General features: G+C 56.0%; 1 protein-coding gene across 1 annotated transcript; it reads right to left on the reverse strand.

The window, feature by feature from the left end:
• Nucleotides 1-386: 386 nt before the first annotated feature.
• On the reverse strand, nt 387-15008 carry LOC144734628 (uncharacterized). The gene is made up of 4 exons (XM_078616897.1): nt 14955-15008; nt 10651-10816; nt 3495-10540; nt 387-2901 (listed from the first exon to the last, which is right to left on the reverse strand). The coding sequence occupies exons 1-3, from the start codon at nt 15006-15008 to the stop codon at nt 3537-3539; spliced, it is 7224 nt and encodes a 2407-aa protein (XP_078473023.1). The 3' UTR covers nt 387-2901; nt 3495-3536.
• Nucleotides 15009-18348: the final 3340 nt, after the last annotated feature.

The following is an 18348-nucleotide window of genomic DNA, read 5'->3' on the forward strand; positions in this document are numbered from 1 at the left end:
TTCACGTGGCCTCAAGGTGCACATGGCCTGGCACAAGCGTCGTGGTGACGTCACCGCCACTTAGTGGCGAATGGCGGTTGTTGTTGTTGTGAGCTGTGTGTATGAGTGAGCGGTGTGTGAGTGGATCGACCGGCAGCTTTCCATGGCTGCGTCTCCGGCGCTGTGGCCGTGATGTTGCTGCTTCTCGGGCCTCCGAGGTGCGCGGCGTACCACGACAACACGAAGTGGGCAGCTCGCGGTCACGTGACGCACGTCAACCAATCCGGGGGCGTACATGTTTTGGAGGGGTGCACCTCTGGTTGGCTGCTTGCTCGCGGTCACGTGACGCACTTCAACCAATCCGAGGGCGTTAATCACAGTCACAGAATGACAGCATGACAGATCTGGGCTATTATATATGTGTATTCTGATTCACGCGTGACCACGGGCGTCTTGGGGGTGCCCGTGGGTCAGCGAGGCGGTGCGCAGAACAGGGCCAGCATGGCAACCTGCCTTGTTGTATTGCACTCCTATGCTCAGATGTTTTTTTATGCCGCCCACCTTCGAGAAAAAAAACGCACTGACCGGCGTGGTGAAGTATGGTCAAATGTTCCCCCCCCCCCAAATAACGAGGCGCGCGTTGTGGGGAGGCCTTCATCCAGCAGTGGATTACAAAGGAGCCGTACATGGCTTGGTCTATCACGCCATATGTTTCGGAACGTTGCTGCTAGGTCAGCTTGGGAGGAGGGATTATTGGGCGTAAGCGGCCGTCCATAAATGACGTCACGCGATTTTGGACGATTTTTTACCCCCCCCCCCCCCCCCTAGTCACACGGCGTCACAAAAAGTCAGACTCCCCCCTCAAATATGACGTCATAAAGCTCTGCCCACCCTCCCCCCCCAAAAATAAAACATGCTTCAAATCGCTTTAAACTATTGCCATTCTAGTGTGTATTTAATGTGGCGCTGCACTCTGATGTTGTAGGAGAAAACATTAAAAAGTCTATTTAATTAAGTAGAACGTGTTGTCTATATTTATTTAAAGTTGCATTTTCACGTGACTGTCACATTTCTCAAACCCCCCCTTCCCCCGTCGTCACACATCGTCACAAATGTTTGACCCCCCCCCCCCCCCAGGTGTGTGACGCCATTTATGGACGACCTCTAAGGCACTACCACTAAGACTTAAAGGTACTGTCTGTTCATAATAATGCATTCATTATTGTACACTACATTGCATCAATCCTATTCTGTTTTTGTGTATGATGGCAGAAGCGGTCAGGAGCTCGATGCCAATGTCGAGGTCCTGCTGGTGCTGGCCATGACGAGAGGGCTTCAGCAGAGAGAGAGAGTTCGTGTCACTTTGCTGTTCCTCCTGCCTCCTCCGTTGAAGGAGCACAGACTACGATGGTTTACCGTTGCATGACCATAACCACAGTGGTTTGTCTTCAATGTATCTCTCTGTGTCTCTCCGTGTATATCTGTGTTATTCTCGATGGGTCTACATGTATCTACGAGTCGATGGGCCGCTATGTATCTCTATGGGCTCTCTGTGTCTCCTGTGTATCTCTATGAGTCTCTATGGGTTTACTCTGTGGTCCATAGTTTCGGTTGCATGGCCACAATCGTACGAGTGGGGCGCATAAAATAAACGAGATGCATGGACTCATAAGGACAAACAAAAAGGCGAGCAAATGCATGTGTCGGCGTGGCCCGAATAATTCCTGACACAGTGCCGTTCCAGCTGAGCCGGAAACGACGAGTAAACGGGTACCACACGCACACACACACGGCATCACGGGGGCATGGATCCCGCATCCTAAATGGCCTGACATGGTCTCACGTCGGCAGGCATCGCATGCAGGCTGCAGCAGTCTTAGCAGTGCGGGTTCCCCCAAAGCCTCGTCCTGTTGGGAATCTGAAGCCTAATTGGCAGGCCACTCGTGGAGGGGAGCGGAAGTTAAACGGGTTTGGGGCTTAACCCTTCAAATATATAGTGAACAAAACAAGATAAGAGTTATAAAATAAAATACAAAGGTTACGGTGCCTTGGCGACGATGGCGACGCGAGCCGCCTTTCATTGCCACATTTCGGGCCCCGGGGTTAGAAGCCGCCAGAGAGGGTACCACTTGGTGGGGAGGGAAACGCTACCAATTGGCAGTGTCCACCATGGGCAGTGTCCACCATGGGCGGCGCCCGCCCATCATGGGCAGTGCCCGCCATGGGCAGTATCGAGCCCCAGTGGACACGCCGTCTAAGTTCGAGACGCGCTCCGCATTGATTTTCCGCGGATAATTCGTGTTAGATTCCGATTCCATTTTTGTTTTCTTTCAATATCACCACCACCGCATATCCTGTCTCTAACGGCACGTCTCGAGCGAAGCTGCCACGGCAATTTCGCTTTCGTGAATGTTTTCCGATCTGGAGGTGAAATGCTCTTCCGTAAAATCATCGGTATCATTTGCCACCCCAAGTGGTACGGACGAGCCATCGTTGAGCCAAGGGACCACAGTTCTAGAATTCTGACTGCCGAGTCAAAAACGTGGCGGTTACAACATTTACACATGTGGCATGGGAGAAGGCACAAGAGACAACAAGCAGATCGCGTCGGTACTCCTTGTGTTTAGCATTCAACGTGTAAAGTTTGCTTAGCATTGGCTGCATCATGCACCCGCCCCGGGCGTGTGTTTATGCACCCCACTCTCTAAGCAAGGTCATACCGCAGGGCCCGAGTGCGAGGTGAGCGAGTCACGCATCCCACGCTCAGCTTGGAAGACGCGTGCGCGCGCGTGTGTGTCCGTGTGTACGGCCTTCGTAAGTGCTCGCCAACAGCACTTGCCCCAAAAGTCTGTTAAAGGCTACACGGGGGATCTTTTTCTTTGCATCACCGAGCTCCGTCCAGGAATCTCAGCAGCCACTCAGCTGTGGATACACGCGAGCACACACACACACACATGAATGCACACATGGCACACATGTTACATGTGTCTGGGTAGCTGCAGGTGTCCGTCATCCAATCTGGTCCTCACGAACCCCCCGCCCCACGCTGCACCTCTGTTCATACTCGTCGCCTTCATAGATTCGAATCAATCGGCGCGGATGAAGTACGGTCGTGCAGCAGATTCTCAGAAAGGCCGGCAAGCGTCATATGGTCGTGACGCGTGTTTTGGATTCCCCCCGAAAAAATGCGAATTGGAGAGAACTTGAAAATGTAAGAAAGTGAGACGGGGTGCAGTGCAACGGCATGCCTCACTCTGAGCTGCGTCTCCATGCCACGCAGTATGTTTGTATTCTGAACTTCTTTTGAACGGTACGTAGCCAACCATGCTATCGGAGGTCACGACCCATGCCAGTCTAGTTTTGTCCTCTGCTGTCGCTACTCCTGTACAGTGCAGTACAGAGCTAGAGCGGACTAGCCCGTTCTAACTTTGTACTCCACTCATTTTCCAAAACAATCACCGTACCAAAACCATAGCCACAAGCGGTAGGGGGACATACGCCAGAGAGAAACTCACCGGCACTCCCTCTCTCTCTCGGTCCCTCCCCGTGCTGCCCGTTCACCTGTGCTCCACCACGAAGCTCATCATCGTGCCGTCGAATAGGGGCGGCGCCACAACGCGCGGGCCCTGCGTCGGCGGCGACTCGGAGGCGACGCCGCTGCCCTTGGGCAGGTTGGCGTCTACGCCCACGCCCGGCTGACCGCCGGCCGAGGTCGCCGGGAGCGTGTACACGGCCTGGGGCTGGGCCAGCACCATGCCCGACGGCAGGAAGTACGGCCGGTCATTGGCAGCACTGACTTCGTCTGGGGCGGCCTTGAAGAACGGTTTGTCCAAAGGGCTCTGCGGTTCTGAAGAGATGCCGTGCACACTCTGGCTGAGATAGTGCTGCTGCTGCTGGCTTTTGTGCATCATATGCAGGTGCATCATCTGCATCTGCTGCTGGGAATACTCACAGCCGGGCGACGCCGCTGCCGCCATCTGCGTGGGCATGACGCCCTGGTACATTACAAACGCCGACCCATACGGCACGTGTGGCGATGCCGCCAGCATGAGCTGTGGTGGCGCAGGGTACATTGCACCCCCACCCGCGCTGGGGGGCATCGCCAGGCCTTGCGGGGGGATCGCCACCTCCACGTACTGCTGCGTATCGGGGTCGTAAAGCCTCTTGCGCTGAGGCTGCGGCGGTTTCTCCACCCAGTAGCACTGCCCCGTCTCTGGGTCGATCAGCATCTTGTGTTGCGCCTGCACGGCAGGCAGCTGCACGTAGGATATTTGCGCCGGCATGTCTGAGCCCTCGCACGATGGCACACCGTGGTTTTGCGCCAGCATTGGCGCCGGCACGGCACCAGAGAAACCAGGGCACTGCACGGGCTGCAGGATCATTGGCGATGGAGGGCACATCAGCGGTTGCATGACCGCCGGCTTCTGAGTTTTTCCGAAATCGAAGACGGGGCTCGGGCTCGGGGTACTTTTGCCGCTCCCGCTGGCCCCGCTGCTATCAATCGAGCCACGCTTCACTCTCTCGTCGCTCGAGGAGGATCTCGGTGGCTGGCGCCGGTGTTGGAGGTGATGGTGGGGTGGGTGCGGCCTGGCGCCGCTGCCGGCCAAGGCACCTGCCTGACTGAAATCCTTGTACGTCTTTGGCGGTACTTTGGGCGGCGTGGTCACCAGCGGCGCTTCCTTGTCCAGGCACGTCTGGGAGTTGGCTGCTCCGCCGTTCTCCAACGCAGTTGGCAGTGTCAGGTAGTATTCGCTATCTGCCGCCACTTGGCCTGGTGTCTCTGGCTGCTGCTGCTGCTGCTGCTTCTGCTGTTGGAGAGAATTTTCCTGTGCCAGGTTCCCCATTTTGGCTTCGTCCATGCGTACGGCGCACGGCGGTCTCACCGATCGGATCACCATCTTTTGGCCCTGGTCTCCCGCATGCGTGCCTAGGCCCGAGAGCACCGCGGAGGCCGACGTCGTTCGCATGGTGGAGAACGGCTGCGGGACCTTGTTGGTGATCTTCTGGCTCTGCCAGGAGGACCGGACCCTGCACGCAGGTGAGGGAGAGCTCGCAAATAGGGCCCTCGTCTGGGTCACTACCGGCCTCGGCGCAAACTGCGCCTTGAGATTCTCCACCGCTTTCTCTCCGTTGGCATGCGGGAGCTCTGCTCTGCCGTCGTTCGGTGGAAACACGTCGGGCGGTTTTTCGTCTTGCTTATTCCCGTCTTTACGAGAATCTGCCTCCTCTGGCGCATCTCGACTTGTGGCGTCGAACATTTCACTTGGCTGCTGTGGTTTTGGCAGCTCTTGTGCCGGTTGCGGCCGCGCCTGCAGCTGCTCCCGTTGCTCAGGCCGCTGCTGGCGACTCGACCGTTCCAGCGCAGAACTCGGTCTCCCGTCGCACTCCGCCGCGCTGTCTTCCACCGCTGGAGCAGATCTGAGCTTCCCCTTGGTGTCCTCCTCGAGGGAGGCGATGAGCGATTGAACGTGGCTGCCCTGCGCGGGGCCCTGGGCACCCTGCTGCCATCTCATCCCCTCATTCTGCTCATGCGCCAAGCACGTGTTGCTCGTGGACCACGCCGCTGCCGATGGCATCTCCACTGCCTGCCGGCTTTTGGGAGCGTGCCGCGCACCTTCTGACGAGCGGCTCCCTTGGGGCCCGTCACCGTCGGCGAGCACGTCGGCCTTGGCGACCGTTGCCGGCTTCTTGACCTCTTCCGGCTTCGGTGTCCATAGCAGGGAGCACGGCGGCCACGCCGGGTGGTCAAGCTGAACAGACGGTGACGTGTCTGAGGACTTGGCTACGAGACGGTAGGGTGGCGGCTCGCTCTCCCGTTTACACTCCTTCTCCACCTCCCTCACCGCCGCCACCACCGCCGCCGCCGGTATCACCACCGCCCTGACGCTGCCACTGCTGCTGCTGCAATTGCTCCCTCCATCATTACCGTTAGCGTCTTGGCCCTCACCACCTTCCTTCCTCGTGATCGACTTGCAGTTGATGACGAGCGGCGGTATGGCCCCGATTCCACGGCCCGCGTTGGGCCACAAGTTCACGGGCTGTAGCTGGCTCATCCGCTCTCGTTCTGCCAGTCCCGAGACCGCCACCGCGGCCGCCCCTCCCATGTGCATCACCGTCTGCGTCGCCGGCCCGCGGTGGGAGCCCGCAACTTCGCTCGGCTCGACGCGGGCGGTTGGGTACGTGCTCTTGACGAGCTTGCGGACGTCACGCACCTGGTGGAGCGGCGCCTGGAACTTTGGTTTCTCTTCCACTCTCACCGGCACTGTCATCTCCACCGGCTCGATTTTGAAAATGGCCGGGAGCGTGTAGCTCGCCGCGGGCCTTGTCTCGCCCGCCCGAGCCCCCTCCGCTCCGGGGCCATTTTGGGCGACTGGCTCCGCGGCGATGTTGGGCGTCAGGAGCTTGGCAATGCTGAACGGGCTTGTCTTGGCGTCGCTGCCCGTCTTCCGCAGGCTGATCTTGATCTCGGGGGAGCAGGACATCACCACGGCCTTGGTCGTGTCGCCGATGTAAAGCGTGTTGTTGCTCTTGTAGGTGGCGTATGCAGGAGGAGGTCGGCGGTCGCCAGAGTCTCGATTGTCATCCTGAGATGCGCTGCTCGGCCGCTTGGCGCAATCGCCGTCGGCGCGTTCGACGCGCACCTCGGCCCGCAGCGTGGTGTGTGCGCCCCTGCTGTCCGCGAGTTTCCCGCCATCCTCGAGTTTCCCGCCGTTGTCGCCACCGCCCGTGCCAACGTCGTGCTTGGGCGATGCGGCGGAGCAAGAGCCGCCGCCGCCGTGCCGAACGCATGGAGCCGCAGGCGCTGCCTCCTCCTCTTCGGGGCCGGCGAAAGAGCAGTATTCATTCCTTCCGGGCAGATCTTCCGGCGGGAGGGCGATTTCATTCCTTCTCCCGGTGCCGCGGTGCGGAATATCGATTTGGATCATTTGCTGCCGCGCATCTTGCACCACGACTTGCGCTAGCGATACGGTTTGCTCCCTGCCGTGCCGCTGCTCCCCGCGTCGTTGCCTCCACGAGCGAAACGCGCTGTGCTCGCTGTGCAGGAAGATGTTTCTCGACACCGTCGCTTTTCCAGAGGCGCCTCTCTTAGATTTCCCCGTGCTGCGTGTCTGTCCTTCTGAAGCTTTAGTTTTACCCCGAACATTCGTATCCATGGTCAATTCGCCTCCCAGCATCCTCTTATTCCCCTGCCCATTCCCCTGCCCATTCCCCTGTTCATTTCCCTGTTCATTTCCCTGTTCATTTTCCTGTCCATTTCCCTGTCCATTTCCCTGTTCATTACCCTGTTCATTGCCCTGTCCATTCCCCTTCTTCTCAACCCTGTCCATCTTAGCACTGTCGTCTTTTCCATCCTCGACCTCCGCTGTGTGACGATGATGACGATGACGATGATGAGGATGACGACGGCTCGCCGGCTTCACTTGCGTCTCATCAGGCGGCGCGGGACCGGAACAAACATCCGCTCCTGCGGAATTGGCAAACCCACCGCAATCTCGTCCCTCGCCTGGGTCGCCTCCATCACCATTTGCAGCCGTGGCGTCGATTCCCGCAACTCTGCCGGTGAATCGCAACTCCGCGCATTCCACCATCATGCTCGTGTCTCTCAACTCCCCCCTCTCCATCCTCAGCTCCTGCTCCAGCTGCATCTTCTTTGAGATGACGTTCTTCAGGATGCTGGATGCCTGCTTGGCGTGACCGGCTGGCTTGCCGTTGGTCACGCGGGCCGCCGCGTCCGCGTCGCTGTCGTCCGGGGCGTGCGCAGCGATGACTTCACTCATATCATTGCTGCTCCACGTTTGTCGGCTCTGTGAGAAATGCTGATGGTGCACTTGCAGCTGCACCTGCTCCTGCTGCTGCCCGCTGTAGCAGGCACTTCTCTTCTCCTGTGTGTGCGAGTGCATGCTGCACGAGAACGTCACGTTGTCCTTGATGTGCATCTTCACTGTGTCCTCCTGTGAATTCTCAAACTCCCTCTCCAACGTCACCACAGCCGCCTGCTGTTGCTGATGCCGCTGATGCAACTCCTGTTTCTGTCTCAACACCACGGAGCGTTTCATCACGGTGCCTGTCACGTGCGTCTGCTCCGAGCCACCGCCGCCGCCCCTGATGTTCTCTCTCCCGCTCGAGGCGGACCTACCGCTGCACCGCGCAAACGTCCCATCGGCCCGCGTCACCGTCGTGATGATTCTCCCATTAGCCACGTGAGCACCGGCGTCCGATGCGACGTTGACCGTTACCTCGTCGCGCCGCCCCAAGTCGACGTATGTCGGCCAGCGGTTGAGCGAAATGTCGTCATCGGGAAACCAGATGGCGCCCGGATTGGCGTCGATGGGCGAGCCGGGTGCCGGCACGGCCTTCTCCGGGTATGGCTCATAGGGGCACGACAGGCTCCGGAAGGCCTTCGCGGTTAGGCTGCGCACCTCGTTGTCCACGTCATCCACCCCGCCGCTGGAGGCGTCGCTTGCGTAGCCATTCGCGCCACTGTGCGTGACGTCTCCAACACGTGGGGGATTCGGCCCCCGACCCTCGTCATCGTCGCGGCCCCCGCGAGCATTTTCCCTTCGATCATCAGCGGCGGTGGCGAACATCTCTCCGCTGCCACGAGCGGGGTCACAGCAGATGACGTCAGTGGGAATTTTGCCGAAACCTCCGAACTCGTCGGCACCATCGTCGTCGTCGTCAAGTTCTTCGATGGTGACGCCTGGCGGTGTGATCGACGCAAACTCTGATACCAACAGCTTCCCGCAACCGGCGTCGCCAACCATCCATGTGTCTTCATCTAGGCCGCCCACAGTTGCTGAGCTGGCGGCGGTGCTGGCCTCGCTGGATGAATCGGCGCTCACGCTCAGCTTCTGTTCCTCTGTCCTCCACTCAAATCCGTCCGTCGCCAGAAGCGCCGAGCGACATCCCTTCTCGGCCCCGTCGCCGCCGTAGCTGGGGCTGACCACCTGTATGGGGCCGCCTGCCGCCTCCTCAAGCTCCCCCGCGCTGCCTCTCCCGCCCCCTACACGATTCTCAATCTTCTCTGCTCCTCCGCTGCGCGTCTCCTCCTCCGCCAGGCCACGGCATTCCACGGTGATGTAATAATCCCGTGGCTCTTCGGCCGACAGCGGCGAGGTGGGCACCCACGTTACCGAGCTCTCGTGCACGGACTCTCCCCCCGCTGCCTCCGCCACCGAGTCCCGTGCCGGCGCCGGCGACACACCGATGCCGGCGCTGCCCACCGTCGTCTCTGGGGTTCGGCTTGCGTCGCGGCTCGTCATGCAGCGCTCGCCGCTCGCGAAGCTCCACACGTCCTGGCTTCCGAGGCGCCGCTCTGGGTCGCCGATGTTGATCTCGTGCGTGGTGATGAAGTTTACCTCGCTCGCGTCGCCTGCCTCTCCGCGCGCGGGATTCAGCTCGTGCTCCGCCGAGCTGGTGGGCGAGGGTGAGTCGAGCGAGGGCGAGTTGAGCGAGGGTGAGTCGGGCGAGTCAGGCGAGACATCCTGCACTGCCGCTGCCACTGCTTCCCCGCTTGAGTTTCTGTCACTGACTCCATCTTCTGCTGGAGCGTCGCCGTCACTCGCACGGGCAGCACCACTGCTCCGGCGCTCATTTGAGGCATCTGCCGTTTCACTCTGTTCCAGTTCCTCACCGCCGTCCCACTGATCCGCCATCCCATCTGGAGTGTGCTCACTGCCATCCTGCTGATCTGCCGTTTCGTCTGGCGTGTGCTCACCACCGTTCTGCCGATCCGCTATCTCATCTGGCGTGCACTCACCACCGTCCCATCGATCCGCTGTCCCATCCGGCACTCGCTCGCCATTGTCCCGCCGATCGGCCGACTCATCCGGCAAGCCCTCGACGTTGTCCTGCCGATCCACTATCTCATCCGGCAAGTGCTCGCCACCATCCCGTTGATCTGTCGTCGCATCCGGCATGCGCTCGCCGTTGTCCCGCCGATCCACCGACTCATTCGGCAAGCGCTCGCCACCATCCCACCGATCGGCTGACTCATCCGGCACTCGCTCGCCGTTGTCCCGCCGATCCACCGACTCATCCGGCAAGCGCTCGCCGTTGTCCCGCCGATCTACTATCTCATCCGGCATGCGCTCGTCACCATCCCGTTGATCTGTCGTCTCATCTGGCACGCGCTCGCCGCCATCCCGCCAATCCGCCGTCCCGTCTGGCGCATCTTCTTCACCGTAGCGACCGGCAGCTAGCTGCGCCTCCTCGGGCGTGAGCGTGTCGTGATAGACGATAGACTCGTCGTCCGTGGAGCTCGCCACGATGCCCATGTCCCCGCCGCGGCTCGTTGCCACTTCTGCCGCGGGCTTGACCTCGCCGCCTTCACTCGTGAGCGCCGCCCCCCGTCCTACATCGCCGCCGCTTCCCGAACTGCGCACCGCATCGCCGCCCCGCACGCCCGCCCACTCCGAGCGGTCGGGGGACGCCTCTCTGATCTCCACGTAGGCCCACTCGGGTGGCGTGGCCCTGGAGCCGTCCGATGGGCCGTGAATTTCGGAGACGCTGGGTTCCTTGCTCGTTCCCACCGGGTGCTCGGCGGAGTCTCCGACCGCCACTGAGGACATGTCACCCACAGTGTTGGCCTTTAGTCGGAGCGACAGACAAGGCGGCTGGTGAGGGGTGACAATAACGGGGAGGGGGGGGGGATGGATTGAGAAGCCTTACCCGAAGCTCCGTAGCGAATCCTAGGCAGCAATGCGCTGCAGCCACCACCGCCGCCGTCGCTGCAGCAGCGTGGCACCAAGTCACAACTCTCAATCCGCACGTACGTTCGCTGCAGCTCGCCGGATATCTCGTGCACAGATTCGCATGCAGTCGTGCAAAGGTTTCCCTGAAAAATGAATAAACATGCAGAGGCCAAAATATCCAGCGGCCACTCCGATCCCCCCCCACCCCCATCGCGAAAGCTTTGCGCCCGCCTGCAACTCAATATCATCGCTCGTACAGTACCCGAGAGTTTTGGTAATGGCGACGCGGGTATGCGCTGGGCTCACTCGGAGTATTTATAGCAATCGCCATGAGCCGCCAAGCGCGCGGAGGCACCACGATGGCGAGCCCGAGCGGGTTGAGTCATTCATCATCGGGCTCACGGTTTTATTCGGACGGTCGGTTATCTTGTCATTGTTGTTATCGTCGACGAAATTGGAGTCACGCTTGGTCAACGCCACGACTGCGAGTTTAACCCAAATCCTGACAGCATATCAAATATAAAATAACAACGCGTGTAACAACACTTGTGTATATTGCAGCCGATGTCGCGATTCATCAGCCAACCTCAGGTGGAGCAGCACAATGACAATCTCGTCAAATTGGTGTCGTAAAACCCTCCACCACTACCCCCCGACACAGCCAAGCGATTTTAATTGCCACAAGACGACGCGCCGGTGAGCTGCAAGAGAGTTCCCAGATTCCTCGCGATTACAATCCGGCGATGTAAGTTCGATGCCTGGCCACAGCGAGTGATGTCTGAAACAGTCCTGAGCCCCATTCATCAACCCCACACTGACCAGCGCGGTGAAGTATGGCCAAACAACTCCAGTGACCAACACGGCAGTGGATTGACAGAGAGGCTGTAAAATAATAATAACAACAATATATTTATTCACATTACACCGTGGGTACTCGCAGGGCTTAATTTTCGGCTGAATATTTCCCAGGTCACTTTGTCGACTGGAGCATGTGGCACGTGACTCGTGGCAGGCTAAAGCCACGGTTAAAGGGTATACTGGATGTAGTGTGCCTGGTGCCTAAATATGTCATGGGACTCCGACCGAGAGAGACCTGGCTAAGATTAATCCGCAGATGCTGTGGCTCACGATGAGATGAGCGGGCGCGAGCAGGCCGCAGAGGCACGGTCACAGCCCTGAGCGTGACCTTGCTTAAAGAAAGGGGGGGGGCACACGAATTCGGGGGTGGGGGAAGGCCGGGCTGGGAGGACACTAACAGCGTTGATGCGGTCGGATTTGGTCGAGCGCTCACCCCTTGCTGTGGGACGGCCAAATAATAACGGCAGCCGGTATTAAATATTGAGGGAATATAGAAGGGGAGCTGATTCTTCTAGCAAGTTGGCGAGGGGGGGGGCTCGGCCCCCCTTCAGCCCCCCACGACGGTACAGGACCGGATTGTCACGATGTCCCCACATCACTCACACATCATTGTTTACCAGATACTGTTTCATCTCATCAAACTCACCCCACTGCATGTCACCACAGCACACTCGCCCACACACTCACTCACCCACACACTTACCATACTACAGGTCACGACAAAGACAAAGATCCCCCGTATAGCCTTTAACATACTTTTGGGGCAAGTGCTGTTAGCGAGCACCTATGAAGACCGGAACGGCACAGGAGGGGGTGGGTGGCCAACACCACGCCTGACCGCCTTTGTCTCCCCAGTGGCGATGTTTACACAGCACACCAGGTACTCATTTGAGGCTGGGTCGATCAAGGGGAGGCCATTGACCGGTTCAGATAAACGTCGCTGGTGTTGGCCGTGAGTGGGAAGCGAACACGGTTTTTCTGGTTTGTAGCGCAGCGCGCTAACAACTACACTACCACTCCCCATACAGTGAGGGAAAAAAGTATTTGATCCCCTGCTGATTTTGTACGTTTGCCCACTGACAAAGAAATGATCAGTGTATAATTTTAATGGTAGGTTTATTTGAACAGTGAGAGACAGAATAACAACAACAAAATCCAGAAAAACGCATGTCAAAAATGTTATAAATTGATTTGCGAAACCTTAATGACTTGGAGAAGATCTGCAAAGAGGAGTGGGACAAAATCCCTCCTGAGATGTGTGCAAACCTGGTGGCCAACTACAAGAAACGTCTGACCTCTGTGATTGCCAACAAGGTTTGTGCCACCAAGTACTAAGTCATGTTTTGTAGAGGGGTCAAATACTTATTTCCCTCATTAAAATGCAAATCAATTTATAACATTTTTGACATGCGATTTTCTGGATTTTGTTGTTATTCTGTTTCTCACTGTTCAAATAAACCTACCATTAAAATTATAGACTAATCATTTCTTTGTCAGTGGGCAAACGTACAAAATCAGCAGGGGATCAAATACTTTTTTCCCTCACTGTAGGTCACAACAACACACTCACCCACACACTCGCTCACCCACACACTCGCTCACCCACCCACTCGCTCACCCGCATACTCACCACACTGCAGGTCACAACACACTCACTCAACAACACCCTCACTCAACCACACACTCGCTCAACCACCCACTCGCTCACCCACACACTCACCACACTGCAGGTCACAACAACACACTCACCCACCCACTCGCTCACTCACACACCACACTACGGGTCACAACAACACACTCACTCACCCACACACTCACCTACCCACCCACTCGTTCACTCATACTCACCACTACAGGTCACAACAACACACTCACTCAAAAACACACTCACTCAACAACACACTCACCACACTACGGGTCACAACAACACACTCACTCAACCACATACTCATTCACCCAGACACCATACTGCAGGTCACAACAACACAATCACTCACTGACTCACTCACCCATTCATCCACTCACTCACCACACTGCAGGTCACAACAACAAAAAGACAAAGATCCCCCGTATAGCCTTAACAGATTGTAGGGGCAAGTTCTGTTAGCAAACAACTATGAAGGCCGGAACGGTATACGAGGTGGGTGGCCAGCACCACGCCCGACCGCCTTTGTCTCCCCAGTGGCGATGTTTACACACCGCTCCAGGTACTCATTTGAGGCTGAGTCGACTTAGGGGAGGCCCAGGACCGGTTCATATAATCGTCACTGGTGTTGGCCGTGATCGCGAATCGAACCCGGATTGCCGGGTTCATAGCGCAGCGAACTACTGCTCCCCACAACAACACACTCACCCACACACTCACTCACCACACTGCAGGTCACAACAAAACACTCACCCACTCACCACACTGCAGATCACAACACACTCACTCACTCACCACACTGCAGGTCACAACAACACACTCACTCACTCACCACACTGCAGGTCACAACAACACACACACTCACCACACTGCAGGTCACAACAACACACTCACTCACCACACTGCAGATCACAACAACACACTCGCCCACTCACTCTCACCACACTGCAGGTCACAACAACACACACTCACCACACTGCAGGTCACAACAACACACTCACCCACACACTCACTCACCACACTGCAGATCACAACAACACACTCACCTACTCACTCACTCATCACACTGCAGGTCACAACAACACACTCACCCACTCACTCACTCACTCACCACACTGCAGATCACAACAAAACACTCACTCACCCACTCACCACACTGCAGGTCACAACAACACACTCACTCACCACACTGCAGGTCACAACAACACACTCACTCACCACACTGCAGGTCACAACAACACACTCACTCACCACACTGCAGGTCACAACAACACACTCACTCACCACACTGCAGGTCACAAAAACACACTCACTCACCCACACACTCTCACCACACTGCAGGTCACCTCACTTCTTTCCTCTGCTTCTTCCCTCGCACTGCTCCACTGTGGAATTCCCTCCTCCTCCCATCGTCTCTGTCGCCCCCCCCCCAAAGCTCCTCCAATAATAACCTCACTCAATGCAAGACACGCGTTCCATACACTCTTATTCGTTACAACGTATTATTATTAGTCGTGCTGCTTGTTGCTGGCCGCTCGACGTTTTGAGCCTGTGCTCGGCAAACTCCTCAAAAAAAAGAAGTCGCTCACACGCCACCCACCTTCTATCACAACCACCAGCAGCATCTGACACCGGAGTTGCTATCTCGCCTCGTTACACGCTCCACCGCTCCGCCAACGTTCCATCTCCGCGGCGATGGTCCCTCGCAACAACACAAAAGGTGTGGGACACACAGGGAGGCCGGGAGAGAGGGGAGGGAGGGAAGACGTGGCGGCTGCCTCGTCGTCCACGGAGCGAATGACTCCGTCTCCGACACCCACCGCCACCTCCATGAAGCCCCGGGCTAATTATATCGGCTGGCGTTTGTCTCGCGCGCTCGGGCGCATTGCCCCATACGAGAGAAACTTGACTCATTATAGAACTGCGGTCTAAAGCGTTCACGTTCAATGTGTGCATAGTCCAGGAGTGCGCACTGACAGCGTACCGTGTCAGCCCATACGGTTTACCCCGTATTCCTGTGCAGGGAAATTGAATGTTCAGGTTCAAACGGGGCTACAGCCGTTTCAATGCGGGAAAACAAAAAAAACTGTGTCCGTGTTTCTCCCTTGTCATGGGACTTTGTCGGATGAACGTTGAGATTCCTCAGGGCACGGGGTAACCAATGAGGTCTGAATTGGTCTGTAATAAGGTAGGCACTGATAAGGGGTTGACAGGTATGTGATATGCATACAAGCGCTTCTTAGATGCAAGCTCAGTTATTATGGTATAAACCAGTGGTTAGCAGAGGTGTGGACTCGAGTCATGTGACTTGGACTCGAGTCAGACTCGAGTCATGAATTTGATGACTTGCGACTCGACTTGGACTTGCATAACAATGACTTTGTCCCACCTATGAGATGTGGACTCGAGTCATGTGACTTGGACTCGAGTTAGACTCGAGTCATGAATTTGATGACTTGCGACTCGACTTGGACTTGCATAACAATGACTTTGTCCCACCTCTGGTGGTTAGTAACCGGTGTGTGCTGTGGTAACTATTTAACTAACGATTTTTTATGTTACCAGGTAAGGCCCACTGGGCTATATCGTAACTTTTCAGAAGCGACCTGGCCACAAATGATAGCTCAACGAAGCGACTTATCATGTGGACATTTATTGCTGCCAAAGACTCTAAACGCGTGGTGTGGATTCTAAATGTGGAGGAAAAAACGGAGGGCCCGGAGAAAAATCCACGCGACCACGGGGAGGGAGAGAGAGACACGCAAATTTCAAATACACAGCAGGCGTCAGGGTCGAGATAGAACCCACGACCTCCTTCATACCAGGCGAGGTAGTTAACATCTCCTAGCCACCGTGCAAACTCCAAATATACAGCAGGCGTGAGGGTCGGAATCGAACCCACGACCTCCTGCATACCAGGCGAGGGAATTAACATCTCTGAGCCACCGTGGCGCCCCTAAATCATTATAAATACCTGACAGTAAAGATTCCCGGCCAGAAAAGAAAGTGACCAGAAAGGGGAATTGGCATAGGGGAGGTGGTGGTGGTGGTGGTGGAGGTTGTCTGAGTGGGGTGAGTGCCACGGCCCTAACCCCTCCGCGCAGCTGTTGGCGAAGTGACTCGGGCTCCTCGCTCCCTGCCTCCCTCTCTCCCTGCCTGGGCTGCGTGGCAAGCACCGTGACCGACACTGAACGCTTTGCTCAACGATGCCACGTCGAGACTCGAGAGTCGAAATTAAAGTTTTACAGCCAGCCTCTAGCCCAGCGGCCCTTGACCTTTACTGCAGCCTTTGGTTGTCAGTCGTAAAAAAATTAACCCGTAAAAACAAAGTTTTTCACTATAAATCCTTTATATGCGTGGCATCGGTTTTATTTTATTATTCATTTCTGTTTTTCTTGAGTAAGAGTTTCATTTTTATCACATTGGTATTTTAAATTAAATATGAAAAAAATGTTTTCCTAAAAAGTGGAAAATTTTGGGAAAAATTTTTCACGAAAATAAATTGTCACGCACAACGAGTCTGTGTGCAAAATGTCAGCTCGATTGGATCACGGGAAGTGGGTTAAAAAACGACCGAAAGATTTGCACGGTCGTAAGCGCGCAAGCAAACAAGCAAGTGAACTTAATAAAAAGGATTAAAAAAAAGTATAATGTTCATAAATACGTAGGGATTTGGTGAAACACAAAGTGGTTACTTATACGGTGCCCGTGCTTCATTTGTGTTTTCGATGATTTGCCGTCTCAAAAAAAATCTGCCCGTGTCTCGCTACCCCCCAGAAAGGGCATCTCGCACCCCCAAGGGGTTGTGAGATCCACCCCAGGTTGAGAACCACTGCTCCAGACGATGGCCCCCGGCGGCAGGGCGAGGAGCTCGCAGTCGGATCCTGGTTGTGGGGGGGGGGGGTTGACTTGGCCCATCATCCCTGCAGGGTCAATAAAATCAGTACCATGTTGTGGGGAAGTCAACTGGTTGTTTTGTGGATAGGCTCGCCACCAACATATTTTAATGTGGAAATGACACATTGGCTAAGGGCTGTAAACGGGAGTTGAGCCCCAATGCCTTAATGTGGCTCATTTTATTAGAAAACCACTTCGGTTTTAATAAAATGTTCAACTTTGGATCAGCGTAACAAATTTTTGAAATACAATCGACCAAGAGTACAATTATCTTTCGATTTTCCGTGGGAAGACATCCATATTGTGAATTAACCGTGCTTGTGAAATAAATAATTTTAAAATATATATCTTTGCGTGCACTGCTTTAATCATCAGCTGCTCCTCACTCGTCGAGGGTCACAATGACTCATTGCCCCCACGTGACCGCAAACACGAAGGGGGCAGGTGAATCCGATGACATCATCCACCACCAGGTTCTCAGTAACGTCCCTCGCCACCACTGTGCCCCCCCCCCCCCACGCTGGCGCGATGCTAACGAGACCCAGAAAGTCAAAACCCGAATACTGCTGCTGGATAACGTTGGTCTGGAAGGCCACACGGCCGATGGACTCGACACTTCACGGTTTATGCGTGGATACAGGGAAGGCGAGTTCTGTTTACATTTGTTTTCACCGGTGCATCTCGATTCAAACAACCCTGATGCTGCCGCATGGAAAGCTGAATGGAGTTGATTCAGGAGTCACAAACACCTCCTCGTGAAAGACCTGAAGACGCAGAAGATCTCTGGCTGAGACCTTCTGCCCAGAAGCTTCTGAGGCCACAACCCCTGAGCCACATCCACTGCACAAACCATGGTAGCAGCAGACGCAGATTCCTGATGATGACGACGACGACGATGATGATGATGTGGTTGATGCACACATGGGAGATGTACAAATTCTCCCGCAGCGTGCGCGGAGACTGTGGTCAGCCCACCCACCACAGAACCGTGGGGGACGTCTCGCGACTCGATGTCTCCGATTCACAGACACGGAGCAGGAGGCGGATAAGGCGGCATCATCACAGCGATGCGCCCACACCTGACGCCATCAGCTGTCTCACCAACCACCTCAACGTAACATAAATAAGTAATATTTAAAAAAGTTTTTTTTAAAACACGCTTTAATGAAATGTACCCTACTAGTAATGGAAGAACTCCAGGAAGTGGGCCCCGAAGCTTGCCACAACGTAAGGGGCCATGGTGATTTACAGCCAACGTCAGTTAAGCGTAGACAA

The sequence above is a fragment of the Lampetra planeri genome, chromosome 52 (assembly GCF_965212315.1).
Source record: "Lampetra planeri chromosome 52, kcLamPlan1.2.h2, whole genome shotgun sequence".
In the NCBI taxonomy this organism is placed as follows: Eukaryota; Metazoa; Chordata; class Hyperoartia; order Petromyzontiformes; family Petromyzontidae; genus Lampetra; species Lampetra planeri.

Bases quoted from the DNA above. Each gene is read 5' to 3' on its own strand.
- LOC144734628 (XM_078616897.1), bottom strand. From the start codon at position 15,008: ATGGAGGTGGCGGTGGGTGTCGGAGACGGAGTCATTCGCTCCGTGGAC. The intron at 10,817-14,954 runs GCAGCCGCCACG...TTCATTTTTCAG, and splicing joins TTCGCTCCGTGGACGACGAG to GGAAACCTTTGCACGACTGC. The intron at 10,541-10,650 runs GTAAGGCTTCTC...ACATGTCCTCAG, and splicing joins GATTCGCTACGGAGCTTCGG to TGGCGGTCGGAGACTCCGCC.